Below are 21,645 nucleotides of genomic sequence, written 5' to 3' on the forward strand. Positions count from 1 at the left end.
TTCACAATGCTTTAATATTCAAAATGTAGGTAGAAAAGTCAAATTAATGATGATATAATATTTGTGTGTTTTTCATACAAATAATCAATACTTAATTCTATCTCTAATCTATTTTTTTGTCAACATAAATGGCACTGGGTACAGGGACTGATGAGTGGTATTTTCTTATTCTATTGAACAATTAAGTTTCATGTTTTCATCAGGTTCACTCTATTTAAAAAAAATAAAGCAGACATTATTCTAGTTCAATACTTTTGGCTCATTAGCAATTTTATGGGAAGCAAGGAAGTTTACCTATAATTATTAATGCAGAGTTGTAAAATCCACTGGATGTAGAAAATAAGAAAATCTTATCTGTATAGGTACTTTGCCTTTTGATCTTTTTCAGCATTTAGAAGAGTGCCAAGTTCAGAGAAGAGAAAAAAAAAACATTTGATTGATGTACATTAGAGGATTAAGGAGTAATGGAGAATGCATTATAGAAGTCTTCCTAAACAATTGTCTAGTATTTTTCAATGATGTTTAAACAGCATTTATTTGGCACCCAGCCTATACCTATATGCACAGAATCATATTTCAACCTTACAAAAATATGATGTTTGTGTAATTGTTCCTATTCTAAAGATAAAAAGTACATTCACAGAGGTTAAATAGCTTAAACAGTGTCACACACAGCTAGAAACTGGCTGGCTTCCAAAGGATTAGAAGCCAATTCTGTCTGACTTTAGAGCTGTCTGGCACTCTTTCCATCTGGGGACACTGCTTTAAACTCAGTTTCTGTATTTGAAAAGTGAGGAAGACATGAGTTGTTTTACATAATGGATGACAGGGTTTTGTATATCATTGCTTGTGCCACTGAGATGTTATAGATTTCTACATTATCATATCAATATCAATAAGCCAAAGAGTTAAGATGAGCAATTATTTAATCACTAAACCTATCTACTAGAATTGAAGTAAATGGGTGGTGGGAACTACTGCTGAAGAGGGAGCTTACAGGTAAGTAGGGTAAAGAGGCTAGAAAGATCTGTTTGGTAACTAGTGACATCAGTGTATACTTATGTTTAGCTTAATATACTTATATGTGTATATATTTATAGTTATATATAGAAATGTTTATAGATATACACAGGTTAATATAGATGCATTTATTTCCTAGCTATGTCAGCTAAGAGGGCCTAGAAGCAATGACACCCAGGAGCAAGGAGCATGCCTTTCTTCTAGACCTTGGTTTGTAACAGCATGGTCCAGTGAAAGAAACCAGTGGCATTAGGAAAAGTGACTGCCTTAAGACGGGGCCAATAAATCTGCAAGATGAGCCTAGAAGAGCTGTCCTTATAGTGCCAGGAAGTAAGAAAGTGATATCTGAAACAAACAGGTGCACAAACTCACAACGATGGGGATATGTCAAAGAGACATAAGAACTGAGAGTCATCAATGGCCAGGTTTAATAATTTGAGTAACCAAGTAAATTACTAGATTAGAAACCCAAAGTATAAAAATCTCCACATATCCATACTGATATGAATAAATGAATACAAAGTAAATAAATAAGAGAAAATAGACAAATCACTTGTGCAGAATTCCAAATAATTTATACGGACAGCCTCAAGGAATTCGAGCATAACCCTGTTCCTTATAAGCATGGCTACAGAGTGACTTCCTCCCAAAGAACAAAGTATAGAAAACGGGGGAAAAGAATAACTTTAGAGTGGAGGAGACAGATCGGTGCCATCTTAGTCAGATGACCAAGGGTAACATACCAGTGATAAGTTATGTTGATAGTATGTTTCCTAGATATGATGTAATGAAAATGACACTTTACCTGTATAGTTTTCTCCCCCAAAACTTATAACCCAGTCTAATTATGAGAAAAACATCCAACCCATCCGATGGTGAGATAGTCTACAGAGTACCTGGCCAGTATGTCTCAGAACTGTCAAAGTCATCAGATCAAGCAAAATTTCATAAACTATTATAGCTGAAAGGAGCCTAAGGAGACAGGATGACTAAATGTAATATAGTATGCTGGATGGGATCCTAGGACAGAAAAAGGATAATAAGTAAAACTAAGGAAACCTAAATAAAGTTCGGACTGAGGTGAATTACATATCAATATTGATTCATTAATAATGACAGATGTGCCCTGACCGGTTTGGCTCAGTGGATACAGCGTCGGCCTGTGGACTGAAAAGTCCCAGGTTCAATTCCTGTCAAGGGCATGTACCTTGGTTGCAGGCACATCCCAGGTGGGGGTGTGCAGGAGGCAGCTGATCTATGTTTTTCTCTCAACAATGTTTCTAACTTTTTATACCTCTCCCTTCCTCTCTGTAAAAAAATCAATAAAATATATTTTTTAAAAAATAGTGACAGATGTAAGATGCTCCTGATTGTGGACACTAGGTGTGGGGTATACGTGAACTGTCTGTACTGTCTTTATAATCCTATCTAATAAAAGAGTAATATGCAAATTGACCATCACTCCAACACACAAGATGGATGCCCCCATGTGGTCAAAGATGGCTGCCCCCATGTGGACACAAGATGGCCACCACAAGATGGCCAGCAGGGGAGGGCAGTTGGGAGGGAACAGGTCTGCAAGGGAGGGCAGTTGGGGGCGATCAAGCCTGCAGGGGAGGGCAGTTAGGGGTGACCAAGCCAGCAGAGGAGGGAAGTTGGGGGCGACCGGGCCTGCAGGGAAGGGCAGTTGTGGGGGACCCAGGCCTGCAGGGGAGGGCAGTTAGGGGCAAACAGGCTGGCAAGGGAGCAGTTAGGCATCAATCAGGCTGGCAGGGGAGTGGTTAGGGGGTGATCACGCTGGCAGGCAGAAGTGTTTAGGGGCAATCAGGAAGGCAGGCAGGCGAGTAGTTGGGAGCCAGCAGTCCTGGATTGTGAGAGGGATGTCTGACTGCCCATTTAGGCCCAATCCTACTGGGATCGGGCCTAAACGGGCAGTCGGACATTCCTCAAGGGGTCCCAGATTGGAGAGGGTGCAGGCTGGGCTGAGGGACACACCACTGTGCATGAATTTCGTGCACTGGGTCTCTAGTCTTTCTATAAATATAAAACTATTTTAAGTTTTATTTTTAAAAATTCAAAGAGATGAAATAATGAGTCCACAATGGGAACTGTTACTAGCCTAAAGGGCGGTTATTTTGCTTATGACACTGATCCTCAAAGGTCAGCTCCATATAAAAACTGCTATACAGAAGCAACTTAAAATGTTTCCACATATCCTAAAGGTAAAACTCAGATGTTATGTAAAGTAATATGCTTTATTCACAACTTGATTTCTTTAGCATTTTCTTCTTACACTAGGAAAGTAATAGTTTTATTTACAAGCAGAAATGTCCTAAGTCATCCTTCTCATTTTGTTTCAGGCTTACTTAATAAAAGCTTAAGTGGGTAAAGAATGAGCAAAGGGTATCTGTGAGGAAGACGAATGAGATATATTAAACCTGCCCTTGATGCTGACAAATCTGGCTGCAATTATTTTAATGCGCACAATACCCATAAAGTGCTCTACAGTAGTGGGCGAAGGCTGCCATTCACAATTTGTGCATCATCATTATGTCCCCAGGAGCTGTTAGTGTCCCCACATTGGTCAGCTTTTCCCCAAATGATGCAGAGATGGTCTTGCCAGAGAGCACATTGTTCCTAAACTACTCTGAGTGGTCTTCTTCCCCGATTCTGAACCACTTTTAAAGGGCACTCTGTATTTAACCTCTGAGAAAACCAACTTTGGCAAACAATGACATTATTCAATCAAGCAGTCTTTGAAAGCTACCCAATTTTTGTTTTTCAATGATGTAAGTAAATAACAAAATATTCCACTTCAGCCTGGTTAAGTGTGCATTGATATTTATTTGATAGCTTCACTCTGAAACATTTGATTATTTTATTAAAGAATTAAGTTTTAAAATAAAGCAAGCATCTCCAATTAATAAGATCCTAATCTGTGCAACATGTATCAGTTTGGAATGATACATGATGATATATGTATTTCCCATTTAGTCATTCATGCATGTGTGCATTCAATAAATATTTATTAAATCTCTATATGCAAAATAATTTTCTGGTGCTAGAAATAGAGCAGTGAATGAGACCAAATTAATCCTTCCTTCATAGAGCATACACGTTAAATGCAATTTATGAATAGGAAGGTGACAGCACCATCAATTATTGGGTAAAAACTGACAGTTACTTATAAGAAATACATCAGTCAAAAGGAGAATGTTTGCAAAGTAGTAAAGTGAATGAAGAATTTTCAAGACCGTCTTTGTATATTTAGTAACATAGTGCAATAAGTATATAGGGCTAATGGGAAAGTCAGCCTAATTCATGATTCAAGATAACTCATAAAGCTATTCACTACTGATCAAAGTACATTAAAAACTCTGCTGTCTTCCATGAGTCTCTGTTACTATTTCTGCTTCAGTAAATTTGCTACTTTGCTACAAACATGCTGATGAACTGGGGGGGCACATAGCTTACTTTTTCTCGTTTCTTGTCTTCTGGATGCTTTGTCCACCATGCAGAATATGGCATGACTTTCCCTCACCAGGAAATCAATAGGGACTTTGAATCTATACCAAAATGTGACTGTGAGAACTGCCAATCTATTACAATTTCCATAGAAGTGAATATACAGCAATTTCAAAACTACTTTTAGTTAATTTGGGCTTTAAATGCATACTGTTATTCTTGAAAAAACTTTATGGAATTGGGCACATTAAGAAAGATCTGTGATTAAAAAAACAAAAGTACACATTAACGTACTGAAGGCATTATCACCCTATTATCCTATACTAGAGGCCCAATGCACAAAATTCATGCAAGGGGCTTGGCCCTCGCAGCCCTGGCTGCCTTACGGCCCCCCAGCTCCCCGGCCCTGCAGCCCCGCCCACTGGTCATTCTGGAAGGTCATTCTGCCATCAGGTTTAATTAGCATATTAGCTCTTTATTATATAGTATAATAAAAGGGTAATATGCAAATTGACCCTAACAGCGGAACAACCAGTCTCTATGATGCTCACTGACCATCAGGGGGCAGATGCTTAATGCAGGAGCTGACCCCTGGTGGTCAGTGCACTCCCACAAGCGAAGCTCCACTCAGCCACAAGCTGGGCTAATGGCTGCAAGCACAGCAACAGTGGCGGGAGCCTCTCCCACCTCCTCAGCAGTGCTAAGGATGTCCATCTGCAGATGAGACATCAGTCAGACATCCCCTGAGGGCTCCCGGGCTGCCTGAGGGATGTCTGACTGCCAGCTTAGGCCCGATCCCCTGGGGAGTGGGCCTAAGCTGGCAGGTAGACATCCCCCGAGGGGTTTCGGACTGCAGAGAGTGTGCAGGCTGGACTGAAGGACCCCCCTGAGTTCATGAATTTTCATGCACTGGGCCTCTAGTGGGTATATAAAACATGAAACAGTTAACTAATTTTGCTCTCTCACAGATATATGTCTGTTTATTTTAATTTTATTAAAAGACACACTTCATAGTTGAGTTTCATAGTTGAGTTCCTTGACATATAATTTAAAAATAGGTTTAGTTTTTTTTTTTTGTATATTACTTTGATTCTGCTTTACCATCAATCATACCATTTATACTTAGTGGATGCTCCTTCGTCCCAGGCACTGTTCTAAATCTAGAGAGTCATCAATGAGTACAATAAATATATTTCTGCCCTCACAAAAATTATATTCTACTTGAGAGGATGGAAAAAAAGAAAATCTCTATTTAAGATATGATATTAGAAGATACAAGTAAAATAACTAAGGAGAAAATGAAACACTGAAGGAGCAGAAAGCATGGTGAGGTGAGAAGAGATGGAGGTGAGACTCAGTTATTCGAGTGGTAAAGTAGACAGTCGAGGTCTCAGGAGAGCCCCTGAGGAAAGGGAGAGCTCTGGAGAAGCACCTCTGAGTGATGAATGCCAAGTGCTCTGGCCCTTGGGGAGAAGTGTGTCTGAACTGCCTAAGAGCAGAAAGCCTGGGCAGGGCTGCTGAAGAACAGTAGCAGGAGGTGGGGTGAGAGGACACGCATGTGGTGATCCTTGTTTGAAAATCTGGGTTTGTGTTATACTCTTGAGATAATCATATATATATATATATATATATATATATATATATATATATATATATATATAATTTTTATATAAACGTAAATTTTGAGTATATAAAATTGAATTTCAGCAGATGTCTGATACTGTTTATAATGCTCTGCTGTTGATAGGCTATGACTCTGGTTATACCCTACTCATTATGTCTGCTGTCTTTAACATCTCATATGTACATCATATATATATATATTATATCTAACATATATTATATCACAGACACATCATTTATTAGATGATTATAGTCTTTCCTATGTCTTTTATAAAAGCTAAAATCTACAAAAATAAAGGTAACCTATATCAGAAAAATGTTAATCAATACCTCTTTATAATGTCAAACCCAATGTCCACACAAGTCTCAACATACTCATAAAAATGGGTGTTGAATCAAATATTCATATGTTTGGGCATTTAAAATATCCAGACATATCTGAAATAACATACAATTTGTTCTATTTTCATCAGAAAAGTACTTTTTCTTGTACTTTTTAGTAGATAGTGGCCAATAACAACAAATACTATAGGTGATTGTGACGTCTCATGAAATACTTGTGGGAAATGGAAACAAAGGAAAATTTTTGTTTTATTTGCAGTTGTTTCCAAGATATAACATATTTTATAACATAATTTTGAAAGAAATATGCACTATATTTAATATATAAATTTAATAATGATTATAGAACTCACAATTTCACAAATAATAAATAAAAGAACCTTAAAGATGCAAAAATGTAGTAATATAGATACTTACATATCTATGAGCATAATGGTATATATTATACAGAGTCCATACATTTAAAAACAAGTATTTCAGGTCAACACAGATATCCTTACTAAGAAAAAGTAAAATCATTCATTTATGTTTCTAAACTTTATAGAAAAAAATGCAGACTTTAGTTTCTGTGTGACTACATTTTTATGATAGAAAATTTTCAGGATACTTAGTTGATTTATATTTGTAAAACACTTTACAATCTATAAAAACTTGTATTATATAGAGAAAGTAAAATTGTTTCCAGGTTAAAAGAAAATTTAATTGTTTGGGATTTTTATTATACTGCGTTCCAGGAATGCCAATATACATTATACACAGTTATAATTTCAGGGCTCTGTTAATCACGCTACTCTTTTTTTATACTATTTTGCAGCCCCCTCTCCAATCACCAATGTAAAAAAGGGGAAGATTGCAAAGAACAGCATCTCTTTGTCTTGGCAAGAGCCAGATCGCCCCAATGGAATCATCCTGGAGTACGAAATCAAATATTTTGAAAAGGTGGGACTAACAAAATAATGTCCTTTCTTCTTCTTCTTTTTTTTCCCATTTTAGAAACAGCAATTATCCAATTTGTAGAAAAGCCTGTTGCAATTTTATGTGTAAATCAATGACAATTGATTCTGCAGTCATGATTACGGAGGCGAGGAGTGCACAGGGAGCACGCTATGTGTGTCCTTCTGCTGCCAACTAGTTTATGCTGCCCGGATACTGCCATATAGTCTAACATCAGCTTAACTAGGTTTCACAGCATTAAGAGATGAAGTCATCGGACATTTTCCAAGTGTCACAAACACTCCCGTTGCTGACCTTCATTACTGACTGAGGTGTACTACAGGAAAAAGCGCTTGTGTACAATAACCCTGCACAATACCTATGCTGTTAAGGAAGTGTGAACAGATAAGATGTGTATGTAATGTATACATTTTAAAAATCCATAACAAAGTAGCCTAAAATCCAAACACTGTACATAATATTTATTTTAAAATTTGGGGCCCAAAATTGGAAATGTGTGCCTCACATTCCCTATATTTTCTTGATTTCTTCTTCCCTGGGTTGACTCTTGGGTCCATGCTTATATGTTTGCCATAATAGTTTTTGAGGTCTGAAGGCAATAATCATCCTAGTTTTTCTTTTCTGGATCCACAACCAAGTGAGCTACTGATAAAGGAATCGAACAAATGATGGAAACTAAAGATGGGCCTATAATTTCTAAAGCTGGACTGGAGTATTTGGCGTAGATATGCAGCCATCATGAATCTTCCAACTCCCAGCCCCATTTCACTGTGATTTTTGTGGTCTGGATCTGAGTGACATACACCCCTAGAACAACCTGGGTTCTAACAGAGGAGATGAAGAGAGAGGAGTTCCCAACCAGCCTCGTCATTAGTGGGTAGGAGAAACTGACCCAGAAGTGTGTGTCTTATGGAAATAGAAGTGAGGTTTATTGCAGATTATAATGCAGGGAAGCAGATCCCAAGAGGGAAGGGTAGGGCTCAACCACACTGATTCAGTTGCTTCTCCCAGACTCACAGAGACATCACTCTTATACTCTTAAGGAAGAGTGAAGAGGGTGAGAGGTAGTACAAAAACTTATTTCACAATACCTAAGAAATTGCCCAAACTATACATGGGAAGAGAGTGGGGGAATAAATTATTATCCTTATACTAATGCAAAAATATAATGAAAAATGCTGATTACTTATTAATAAAAATACTTTAAAATTCAATATTTTATGTATATGCATAGATAAGAATATAAGTAAATACACTGAACTATTTCAATGCATTATAGAATATATATTTTATTTTTTTCTTTTATTTATTGATTTGACAAATACTTGTGTAAAAGTACAACAGAGTACAAAATAGTAGGATGTGTGGGAAGGTTGAGAGGAGGGCTAACTACATATTCTTTCTAGGTTTTGTCTGTCTGTACAATGTTCATATATTGATTTTATATATAGATGAACAAACAGAAATTATTTCTTTCGAAAATTTTTTCCTAGAAATGGTTGATGTAAATTATTGACTTAATGTAAACTATTGGGTCATTAGGGAACATAAATGAAGATACTTATATTTCACAAAAAATACTTTATCAAATGCATTATTCACCAACAATGCTCTAAGAGAATACCTCTAAGCAAAACCAATGTTGAGATATGGTTTATAGATTTTATTGCAAAAATCAAGCAAATTAATTAAAATGTTATATTAATTATCCCTAACTGATCCATTTCTCCAAATTGAAGTCTAAATTGAACAGGTCTACAATTTAAACACATTCTATATCCAAATATAATTTGTTAAAGTTTGCATTTCTTACTCAATTGTTTATAAACGTTTTTTTACTGAATACTCATGCAAAGTTAGGTAACTAGAACTATGTGTGTGTGTGTGTGTGTGTGAGTGTGTGTGTGTATGAACATAGACTGAATTTTTTAAATATTCTAAGTCCCCAAATTTTTATTGGAATTAAATTTGATTTTTTAAAAAGTTGAAATGCATAATGGCACTTAAAAATAACTATACACCAAAAACTATACATCTGAATATCTGTCTCTTAGATGAAATAAAGTTCAAGAGCAGGGAGACTAAACGTTCTACAAGTACTTCTTTTTTTTTAATATATTTTTATTGATTTCAGAAAGGAAGGGAGAGGGAGAGATAGGAACATCAATGGATGAGAGAATATCATTAATTGTCTGACTCCTGCATGAGCCTGCAACCTGGGCATGTGTCCTTGACCGGAATTAAACCTGGACCCTTCAGTCCCCAGGCCGACACTTAATCCACTGAGCCAAACTGGCCAGGGAAAGTACTTCTTTTCTAGCATAGTTTTTCTTCCCTGAAACAACTAGCTGGACCAATGTCTGGTTTTTCCTTTTTGTCTTTAAGGAAATTATCTTATTTTTCACATTTATGAATAAACTTTGATTATTTTTATAATTACTTCCCAGCATCTGTGTGAGTGCCATATATACAGAGGTGGGCAAAAGTAGGTTTATAGGTGTCCATATGGAAAATAATACAATAATTAGTAAATAATAACATAAGAATAAACTCTGTTTCATATACTTACAACTGTAAACCTACTTTTGCCCCTCCTGTATAACATAGAAGCAATGATTTCTCTCTTTTTAAAAATTTTAGGCTGCTACTAGAGTTACTCAACAAGTGGTGGAGCAGAGTTCTTTTCTATTAATATTTCTTCTAATGATTATATTCATGTGATGGAATTTTATTTGTAGTTTAATTTCTTTTAAAATCATTTCAGTAAGATTTGGTTTTATATTTAATATTTTATATATAATTCTGTATTAACACAGTTTATTACCTATATAACTCAAAGTAAGAAAAATGATTTGGGAAGAATGAGTTCTATACATTCCCCAATAAATAAATAATAAGTTGCCTACCTACATGAAATAAAAATCAACAAAACCTTTTATATAATACATTATTTGGGGAAGTTATTAACTTTTTTGGTCAATATTTTTTTATAATGAAGATATTAAATCCCAGACCTTTTTGCCAAGCTAAATTATTGAGCATACCAATAAAAAACATGTAAAGTTTTGTTTTGATTTTGCTTAACACTTTCAGAAGAAGGGGGAAAAAAGGATAATGAGCTTTTATACCGTGTATTAAGATAGGGGTCCTGACAGGTTTCCAGAGTCCATTTGGAACCTTCAGAATGCCACCACTACTTTCCTGGTTGGTTCTTGGCCAGACACAGGTGGCAGAGCTTTCCAGGGCTCATGCATTTGCCAGCTGGCATTTCTGCCTGCAATCGCCCTGCTCTAATAGAGGTCATTGGGCCTCTCCGCTCCTGCATGGTGATGGGCCCATTGCCATCTCTTAATTAAAGGCAGAGGCTAAGGGAAGCTGCCCCTGGGCAGGGTGTTAGCCAGCTGGCTCCTTCTGTCCAGGCCCTCCCCTCCCTGCTTGTGAACAGTGTTTGCTAAGCAGCTGGGGAAATGTAGCTCATTTGCTCAGCGGGGAGGGGGCAGGAAGGCAGCAAAAGCCACTGCCTGAACCAAGGACTTGGCAGCCTGCTGTCATGTGGGTGTGGGTGTTAAAGATGTGTACAAGGGATTTGTGATATGGAGGAAATTTTAACCTGACAGTGATTGAAAGGAGTGGAGGAGAGGTAAATTTTGGAAGACATTTAGGTAATTCAACATGTGTGTTTACGGGCTTTGATCCCTTAGAGATATGCTTTGCAAAGTCCCTTCAATAAGATAGTATTCAAATACTCATAGAGACAATGTACAATTAGACCTATGAGAAGGAACCACTAAGACATACACAATATTAACAGATAAATCAGTATGTTGCATAATTTTATGCAACTGGTATTAGATACTGTATTATTTCAAGGAGGAAATTTCCAATTTCCTTGCGATGTTTTTTTCTTCTTTTTTCTGGCAAAATGTACTCCTTGTGACTTCAATAGATAGGAGTTCCAACCATGTCTTTTTTCTTTTCCTTAGAAGAATTTTTCATCATTCTATAGGGTTAAATCAAATTTACCTACAAGCTATGATGTTGTAGAAGTTGTGCTGGTTGCTATGTATATTATTTCCATCTCTCTCTGTGTGTGCTCACGATGCTCAATAAATAATGTCATCCTATTTTAAATGTCAAATAATAATAAACAGAGCCACTTTAAAACAGAGTTTGAACTAGAGGAACCACCTTGCATATTTGATGCATCAAACTTTAAAAATGTTCAAACAGTTCAAAATGACCTTTGGCCTGGGCCTAAAGCAACATTGAATCCCAAATAACTGTTTGTAAAAATAACATGAAATCAGATATTATGACTATCCGATGACTACTGAAGTAAATTTTTTTTAAAGTTTTAGAATTGACATCACTATGTTAGCTTATCTATATCAATAGAAATGCCTTCCATTTATGTACTCGTTCCCCCTTCTTTTTCATAAATATCCTCTGCCCTCGTCTTCTAATCAGAACACTACTTGGGCTTCAGAATGAATCAGTGCTTTACTGAATAGCTATCCTTTGATCTCAAATAAAAGATTGTTGCTTCTCACTTTGAAAGGATTTTTATTTTTAGGTTAACATATCAAAGAAAAAACAGAGGTTGAGTTGTATACTCACATTTACACACATACTTGAATTACATGGCTGAATTTCAAACACTGATATTCCTGTGCACTTTTCTAAAAAAAAAAATCTTCTTACGTTACACTATAAATGTTAATATTGTATGTAACAATCATAGCTATATCAAATATATCAGAATCCTAACTGTAGTTTTGTCTAGATTGTTTTTCACCAACTTAAATTCTCTTTAAACTAATTGCAAATAATGACAAACAGATATTATATCATTTCTCACTGAAAATTACTGCTTCATTCACAAACTGGGAAGTATAATAGCATCGAGAAAGTCTTGCATATTCAGTCACAATCTTGAGCATACTCAGAACATCAGTAAACACAATAGCTTATAGAAGCTATTTGCCTCTTTTAAAAGAGAGTCCGCTTTTCCACTGCTGTATTCTTAGCATTTAGAAGGGGTATTAGGGTAGATGAGAGAAGATCAGTAAATGTTTGAGTGAAGAAAATTACTGAAATTAGTCAAATTTTATAGTATTTAATTATCTACTTTAAATCCTTTGCAAAACTCTAAATTTTTTTTCCTGAACACTTTAAAGATTAGGCACTTAAATTAATCTATGTATTAAAAAAAAAACACATGAAGATCAATTGTTTGCATGGAGTGAATCAGAAAACCTATTTGGATTAGAAATGAGACCATACTGATTTGGAGAGAAGTTTGGATATACAGTATTTAACCCTAAGATAAATTTACATGTTTGATCATATTAAATGAGGAATGATAAAACTGCTATGAAAGAAGGAGGTTTATGAGGTTGTATATTTTAGATTTTATTGGTGGTAGTATAGAATATGGATAGAAGTTGACGGATATGTCAAATTATTTAAAACATTAAAATAATAATTATGACAATTAAAACACATATTTTACAGTTTAGTGTTTACACACACATTACCTATTTCATTCTTACAACATCTCTTTGAGGATATCCAGGCACCAATTCTCTACCCCAGTTTTAACAGTGAAGGAAACTGAAGATAAAAGTAAGAATGGACTTGCTGTATTTTAGCAGGTAATTTCAGTGTTCTCAGGAAAATAATGGTCATAGTGTGCTGCTATTGATTGTAAACTTCATGGAAGAAGGACTGTGGTTTGCATTTGTTTTGGATTTTAATACATTATGAAGATTAAATAATAATCATTTTCCCTATTAGAGTGCTGGAGAAGTAAATGTTATATTTTTGTTTTTCTCTTAGGAGAAAAATCATTTACATATTATTCCCATTAAATCTTTTTTAAAGTTAATACACGTTTCTATTTGTAAAGACCAACTTTCCTGGAGTATTTTGGAAATGATCGTTTACAGTCATCAACCAAGTCATTGTAATTAAAGACCAAATCTTAAAAAGGAGGAAAAAACATCTCTGACCATTATTTATCTTTATGTGTCCTTTAATATCTATCAGAAATGTAATACATGTAGAAATACCTTAAGGAAAAAAAACAAGGTTAACCATGAATTCACACAGAAAAATAAAATAAAAGAGAAAGTTTAAAACGGGGACTTTGCGTTTAAAATATTTATAGGTCTAAGATTTTATATTCAGCATAGTAACTTCAGCCATGTGAGGGGTTACAGGTGTTAGTCTAGACTTTTGTTAACAATCAAATTTAGAACAGTTCCTCTTTGTTTCAGTTTCCAAACTATCTCTCCAGTAATTGTTTTCACTGTCTCCATTTACTACACACCCAAACAAATAATTTTTTTAAAAAGGTTTAAGTAAAAGTGAAAAAAATAGAAAGTTTTAAAAAATGAAACTGTTTTGCTTTTATGTATTTTTAAATATTCTTTGTTTAGACTTAGCAAATTAAAATGAAAGTTCTCTAGTGAAGCAGACATTGCCTCTCCCAAGCCCTAAATATGATCAGAAATCAAATTCACTAAAGATATAAAGCATAAGTCTTAGCAGATAGTGTATGAAGCACTGTCTCCTACTTCTATGAACAGTCAGCATGTTAGATGTGCTCCAATAAAACATTCTGAGAGAAACAAGCACACAAATAACAATACTAAAATAGTCTGTAAGATCATTTACCTCCTGTAAGTTGTGTTTTAAAAGTATGCAGGTTTATTTCTGCCAAAGGCAGATATGGTGACATGTCACCCACCATCATTGAGTTCTAGACAGCACCATAAATAGCACAGCTAGTATGTGTAGGTGGGTTTTTTTTTCTACAACATTATATCTATACTAACAGCAAATTTGTTTCTGATGTGTCTTCCTATCTATGACTCTAAGTTTTGCTGTCATTAGTAATTCATATGTTGACTTTTTTTATTTTTATTGAATGTACATGTGTAATCCTAGGACCAAGAGACCAGCTACACAATCATCAAATCGAAAGAGACGACTATGACTGCAGAGGGCTTGAAACCAGCTTCAGTGTATGTCTTCCAAATTCGAGCACGCACCGCAGCAGGCTACGGGGTCTTCAGTCGAAGATTTGAGTTTGAAACCATCCCAGTGTGTAAGTCATTTTAATTACTGTCAACTCATGTCTCTGTAATGGTTACCAGAAGAGAGTCAGTGGATCAATACTCTCCCTGGGCATGCTGTCAGCCTCCCGCTCCTTCTCCGCCTCCCAGGCATGACCCTTTCTGGTGGGGAGCCTCTGGATGCTGCGATGGTAGGTTAGCGGGTTAACACGCCGGTCCTCACGCCTCATCCAATTAATTCTATGGGGAGGTGAAACATGAGGACATCCTTAAGAAATGTTTCACCCTTGCTTTTAAAGACTTCCTTCCCACTGCTTCCATACTTTATTGAATTATTGCCGTTTACTTTTTAGTTGGTTTATTGAACGGTGCTACCAGGCTTAGTCTTTCTATGAAAACTCCACAGGGAGCTTTCCTGAGTATTGATTTTGGCAAGAAAATGGTGGTCTTAGGAACCAGTCTGATGGTTTTAAAAAAATCAAAATCTCTGGAAGTATCGCTGAGTAGAGGGTCTATTACTGGAAAACCTTTCTTATGCCAACTCCCCCCCCACCCCCCCCATAAAATAGCACATAACTTTCTCCTCTTTAATGTCAAACAAAATATTTAGATTACTTACTTGTCTTAAAGTACATGTTAAAACCAGACTAGAAGAAGATTTGTTTATAATACATGTCATTATACACACTTTAAAAAGCCAGGCTTTGTAAGAATTAGTAATTTTAAAAATAGAGAAAATAAAATACATTTTTTTCTCCTTTTGAAAACCAACAAAATGAGAGCTTACTTCTGAGATTTACTTTGCAATGATTAGAAACATAATTAAATTAAAATTTCAATAAAACGATAAAATGCAGATCTTTCAAAATATATATACTTGTTTAAAGCATGTTTAACTGAATTACCTAAACAATAATTTTTATTATATAAAAAGTAGCTTTTTAAAAAAAGTATTACTTAATTTTATAATACAGTTTAGGATACCCTAGGAACAATGATAAATTATATTTTCTGTGCAAAGAAAAGTCTATGTGTGAAGTTTAATTGAAGCTAATGAAATTTGAACATTTAATGCTATTCATCAAAGTTCCTTAAATAAAGAATAAATTAGTCACAAAATCATTATAATATTGGCAATATTTTGATTATTCAATCTCACACCTTAAATCCTAAACTGGATTTATGACAAAAGTCTTGTTATAAAAGCTGGGCACGCTAATAGGCCTTATTTCTGGTTTGGTATCATTAGTACTGCATATGTAGTTTACCAATTCTGGGAATAGTATCACCAACCAGTACCTCGCAATATTCTTGAGTGCATTGATAACAATGCAAATGGAAGATCCAGTTTTAAAAAAATTACAAAATTCTACTTAGTTTTAGGATGTTGGAATATTCAGCAACTTTTTCCCCAGACCTTTTAATATACCTTTCCTTACTTTTAAAAATACATATTTTTATTTTTATTGATTTCAGAGAGGCAGGAAGAGGGAGAGAGAGATAGAAACATCAATGGTGAAACTCATTGATTGGCTGCTTCCTACAAATCCCCTACTGGGGATCGAGCCCACAACCCGGGCTTGTGCCCTTGACCAGAATTGAACCCAGGACCCTTCAGTCGATAGGCCAACACTCTATCCACTGAGCCAAACCAGCTAAGGCCCTAATTTTTTTTTTTAATTAAAGAGTAAATTCTGGTTATGCCAAAATTCATCAATCTGAGAACTGAGAGAACTAATATGAGGTCATTTTCCATATACTTTTAAAAATGCTCACATAAGCCTGTCTACTTTTTGTCATTTTCTACATAATTTCTAGAGAAAAAAAATCAGTCAAATAATTATTACTACAAAAGTTGACTTTAGTGTTATTAATAGATACTAAAAATATTTCAGGGCTGTTCTGCCTCCTAGCTATTAATGTGGAATTTTATTTTTACTTGAATATATGTACATATATTTGCAAACATTTTAAAAAAGATTTTTTCTTTGTACAATGTACCTATTGCATACCACCCCCCTTTGAACTTTATGTAGACTCTTTTTTGGATATAATTCAACAAGGATGTATTGAGCACCTATCAAAGATAAGTCTTTGTTAGGCTCTGGAGAAATCATCAAAAGTAACACCTGGAAACTTCTCTCCAGAGACTAAGAATGCAGTCTATTTACTTCTAAAGGATGGAATATTTGTTACAAAACCATTTTAGAATACTAATTTTGTTTATTATTTATTTTATTTTATTCTACACATCAAAAGATTTTCACTGTGGGCACTGCAAGTGACTCAACTTTAAGGAACAACCAATCACTCCTTTCTTGAGGCTTGTAGTCAAATAGGGAGTTAAAAAAGAAAAATGGTGATCATTAAAATAATCCTTCCTTTTCAGAACTTCTGTAAGATTTCTGTTATATGACAATCATTTGACAATTATTTGTGTAGTAATTTGTGCAATCACTTGAATTATTTATTGAGCAACTATTTATTTAATATCATAATTTAGTACTTCACATACATATATTCTTTTTATAAGAGTATGAAAATACTAGAATGCAAGAATTATGGTATGTTAAATGTATTTTCATGTTTTCTAATACCATCATCAACAATTTTCTTTTGATGGGTGACAAGAATACTGGCTTTCATGAATCACTGTTACTAAGGAAAGTCTAGCTTATTCAGGTATGTTAGGAAAGAAAATTATCTTAAAATAATTGCTTTGCACATAAACTTCAAAAAGAACTTTCTAATTGGTTACTCAACTTAGAATAATGATGCATAGTAATGATACATTGACACATCATATTATTGGTTTGTTTAATTTTTAAAATTTATTTATTCATTTATATTATACTTCAGTCATAAAATTGAAGGGCTTTATTTTCATCTACATTATCTTGGATGCCACAAATATAGACCTAATATCAAATGCAAATATTAGTGAAAATAGGAATGCAAAAAATATTTATCTTAGAAAGAATATCCACTTTAATTTTGTTTTGGATATAAATAATATATTTAAAATTGACCCTTTAAATTATTCTTATTCCTAACAAGTAATGAGAAAAACACTAACAAATAAATGTAACATAAATGAAACCATCAAGCCAAAACTAGTTAGGTCTTTTTCTGTACTTTTTTTTATACAAATCATTTTATAATTTTAATAGTATCACTGAATCTGTCTTAATTCCTACTGTCCAAGAAATACCTTTATGTTTCTTTTATAATTTCTCCCCCAATGCATTACTTACTTTCATCCAACTACTTTGATTCAAATCTGTATAATTCAACTCCTGGAATAATGCTATTCTGTTTTTTATTGAGATAATTGTAGATTCACATGCCGTTGTAAGCAACAATACAGAGAGAACACTTGTATACTTTCCTGTTTCCCCCAATGGAAATATTTTGCAAAACTATAGTATCATATCACAATAAGGATACTTGACATCGATGGAATTCATCAATCTTACATTTCCTGGTTATCGTGTGTGTGTGTGTGTGTGTGTGTGTGTGTGTGTGTGTGTGTGTTAAGTTCTATATAATTTGGTCAGTTGTGTAGGTCTGTGTATTTATCATCTCAGTCAAGATACTGAATAGTAACAAAATCACAGGATCCCTCCTTTTGCCTTTCTATAATCACATCCACTTCCTTTGGTGAAAATTCCTATTCCATAACTAATCCTTGGCAACCACTGATGTCTAAACATGCATCCTAAAATTTTGACATTTCAAAATATTTTATTATTTGAGTCAACTAGTATGTCAACTTTTAGTTTAGAATTGGGTTTTTTCACTCAGTATAGAGATTCATCCAAATTGTTGAATATATCAAGTTTTTTCTTTTTATCATTGAGTAGTATTTCCTGATGTGTATATACCCGTTTGTTTAGCCATTCACATGTTGAAGGACATCTGAACTGATTCCAGTTTTTGCTATTATAAATAAAGATGCAATGAACATTCAGGTACATATTTTTGAGTCAACCTAAGTTTTCATTTCCCTGGGATAAATAACTACGAGTACAATTCTTGTATCATGAGGTAATTGCTTATTTAATACTAGAAGCCCAGTGCACGAAATTCCTGCATGGCGGGGGGTTGTCCCTCAGCCCAGCCTGTACCCTCTCCAATCTGGGACTCCTGGAGGGATGTCCGACTGCCCGTTTAGGCCCGATCCTGATGGGATCGGGCCTAAACGGGCAGTCGGACATCCCTCTCACAATCCAGGACTGCTGGCTCCCAACTGCTTGCCTGCCTGCCTTCCTGATTGCCCCTAACCGCTTCTGCCTGCCAGCCTGATCACCCCCTAACCACTTCACTGCCAGCCTGGTTGATGCTTAACTGCTCCCCTGCCAGCCTGTTTGCCCCCAACTTCCCTCCTCTGCCAGCCTGGTCACCCCTAACTGCCCTCTCCTGCAGGGTTGATCACCTCCAACTTCCCTCCCTTGCAAGCCTGGTCCCTCACAACTGCCCTCCCTTGCAGGCCGGGTGCCTCCCAAACTGCCCTCTCCTGCTGGCCATCTTGTGGTGGCCATCTTGTGTCCACATGGGGGCAGGATTTTTGACCACATGGGGGCAGCTATATTGTGTGTTGCAGTGATGATCAATCTGTATATTACTCTTTTATTAGATAGAATAGAGGCCTGGTGCACGGGTGGGGGCCAGCTGGTTTGCCCTGAAGGGTGTCACAGATAAGGGTGGGGGTTCCCTTGGGGTGTGGGGCAGCCTGAGCAAGGGGCCTGTGGTGCTTTGCAGGCTGGCCACGCCCCCTGGCAACCCAAGCAGAGGCCCTGGTATCTGGAATTTATTTTCCTTCTACAATTGAAACTTTGTAGCCTGGAGCAGAGCCAAGCCTGGGGCTCCGGCAGCCATTTCTGTGGCAGTTAATTCACCTTCTACAATTGAAACTTTGTAGCCTTAAGCGGGTGAGCCCAGCCAGGGTGTGCGGAAAGCTTTGCTTCCCCTGTTGCCGCCGGCAACCCTGGCCTGCTCTCTCAAGCTCCATTCTGCCGCCATTTGTTTGAATTTGTTTACCTTCTATAATTGAAACTTTGTAGCTTGAGTGGAGGCTTAGGCCTGCAATGGCTACGGAAAGCTTGGCTTCCTCTGTTACCTGGGAAACCTTGCTCTCTGTGGCTGTAGCCATCTTGGATTGGGGTTAATTTGCATACTCGCCCTGATTGGCTGGTGGGCGTGGCTTATGTAGCGGAGTGATGGTTAATTTGCATATTACCATTTTATTAGAGAGGATGTAAGAAAATGCCAGATTATTTTCCAGCATGGCTGTATCATTTTACACTCCCAACAGCAATGAATGAGTGATCAATTTCTCCACATCTTCATCAGCATTTGGTGTTGTTATTATTACCTTCCTTCTTTTATTTAAATTCATATTGGACAGGTGGGTAGTGATATTTTATTATGGTTTAAATCTGAATTTTTCTGATGGTTAGTAAGTTCAACAACTTTTCATGTTTTTATATGCTTGCCATGCTGTTTTAAATTGTCCCACTATGTCTTATGTACTCATTATAAAAATATGGTAACTTTGATAATGTTATTCTGATTAAGAAAATTAATAGATACTTATTGCAATAGGAAACAGATTCCAAATTATTAGCCTATCCTTCCAGAGCTCTTATAATCTGGCTCTAACAAAACCTCTCACCTTCAATTTTAACTGCTTAAAAATATAGCTAAAATCTAGAGACTATCTATGTAATATGGGTTTGTAGCCAGGAGTGTGAGAAGCAAAGTGAGGGGAAATAATGTGAGTTTTCTACATATGCTACTTTACAGTTCCCAATCATGACATACAATGATTTAAAAAACAACAACATTGTTATTTAATACGAATCAATAAATAAATCAACAAAGAAAAGTGCTGGTGAGGATGTGGAAAAAAAGGTAATCTTAGTACACTGTGAGCAGGAATGCAGACTGATACAGCCACTGAGGAAAACAGCATGGAGTTTCCTCAAAAAGATTAAAAGTGGGCCTAACTGATGGCAACATCTTGGGAGAGATAGGAAGGGCTCTAACAGTGGAGTTAGGTAAAACAAAAGGTTATGCAATTATATTTAACAATGGAGTGTGAAATTGACTCTATTTTATTTCTAAAAAGTTTAGCATCACTAATATAGAGTAGGTAGGACTGGATTGGTGTGCTGAGAAAAAGAGGAAGACTCATTATGGAGATGATTTTGTTAGAACATTAATAGGACTCAAAAGCATTGGAATGGGGGGATATCGACACATATGTAATACCTTAATCAATAAAAAAATTTTTTGGAAAAAAAAAGTGTTGGAGCAGCAGTTGGAGTCCAATCCAAGTAATTTTTATAGGCCAAGTCTGCATGGTTTTCTCCAGAAATAGTGCTCCTGCCAAAAAGAAAGTTAAAACTGATAAAAAGCAATGGTTTAAGTAATCTGAATTTAGAGAATATAAAGCAAATCTTAGGAAAGACTATTAGTGATAGTGGGCTATCTTTGCCCTACACTATTTATACTGTTTATCAGTATTAAAATCCCTACTCCAGATCTCAGTATCAAGGAGTAGGAGAAAACAGAGTAAAGATTCATTAAATTGCAACTATTATCATCCAAGAAGAGGTTGAATAAGATCGTAGATTTAGGTTGTAAATAATAGTTTTTCTTATCTATCAACCAGCTGTTGATGATATTGAACCCTAAAGGCTGGTCTGAAAGGATTGAAAGTATAGATCAGTGCAAGAAGATGGTCAGAGTGAAACCAAAATCTCACTGGAACTTCCAAATTATGAAACCAAAATGTAGGGTGTTGGGTCTGAGTTCCTTGTCTCAAGAAGTAGAATAATGAAGTCGGGGGCAAAAACAGTTAGTGGAAGCAAATTTTATTGGGAGCATCCATGCAAATTAAAGTCTGTTAATCCATGTGTAGAGTCCCACATGGACATAAGCCACTGGAGAGGGAGTGCACCTCCAGCCATTAACCTACCGGCTGGAAGGGAGAGAGGAAGTGCGCACACTTTTTTTGAATATCTGCTTGTTAGTTCCTGATTAGTCCTTTCAAAGAATTTTGCCTTAGCAACATCTTGGGATTGGTTTCCATGCCTTACTATTTTGTGATTGGTTATCTGCAAGCTGTCTGTCTTAACAACATTTTAAAGCTTATGTC

At 35.8% G+C, this 21,645-nt stretch overlaps 1 protein-coding gene across 9 annotated transcripts in view; it reads left to right on the forward strand.

Moving 5' to 3' along the window:
- The window catches only part of EPHA5 (EPH receptor A5), a gene marked incomplete at both ends in the record, with an annotated part of 329,203 nt that overhangs the window by 226,611 nt on the left and 80,947 nt on the right, over positions 1 to 21,645 (forward strand). For all 9 annotated transcript variants that reach the window (XM_079777090.1, XM_079777092.1, XM_079777091.1 and 6 more), the window contains 2 exons: positions 7,265 to 7,389; positions 14,356 to 14,515. In XM_079777090.1, the coding sequence (XP_079633216.1) occupies positions 7,265 to 7,389; positions 14,356 to 14,515 (285 nt within the window). The remainder of the gene's footprint in view (positions 1 to 7,264; positions 7,390 to 14,355; positions 14,516 to 21,645) is intronic.

Source organism: Cnephaeus nilssonii (genome assembly GCF_951640355.1).
Source record: "Cnephaeus nilssonii genome assembly, chromosome: 1".
In the NCBI taxonomy this organism is placed as follows: domain Eukaryota; kingdom Metazoa; phylum Chordata; class Mammalia; order Chiroptera; family Vespertilionidae; genus Cnephaeus; species Cnephaeus nilssonii.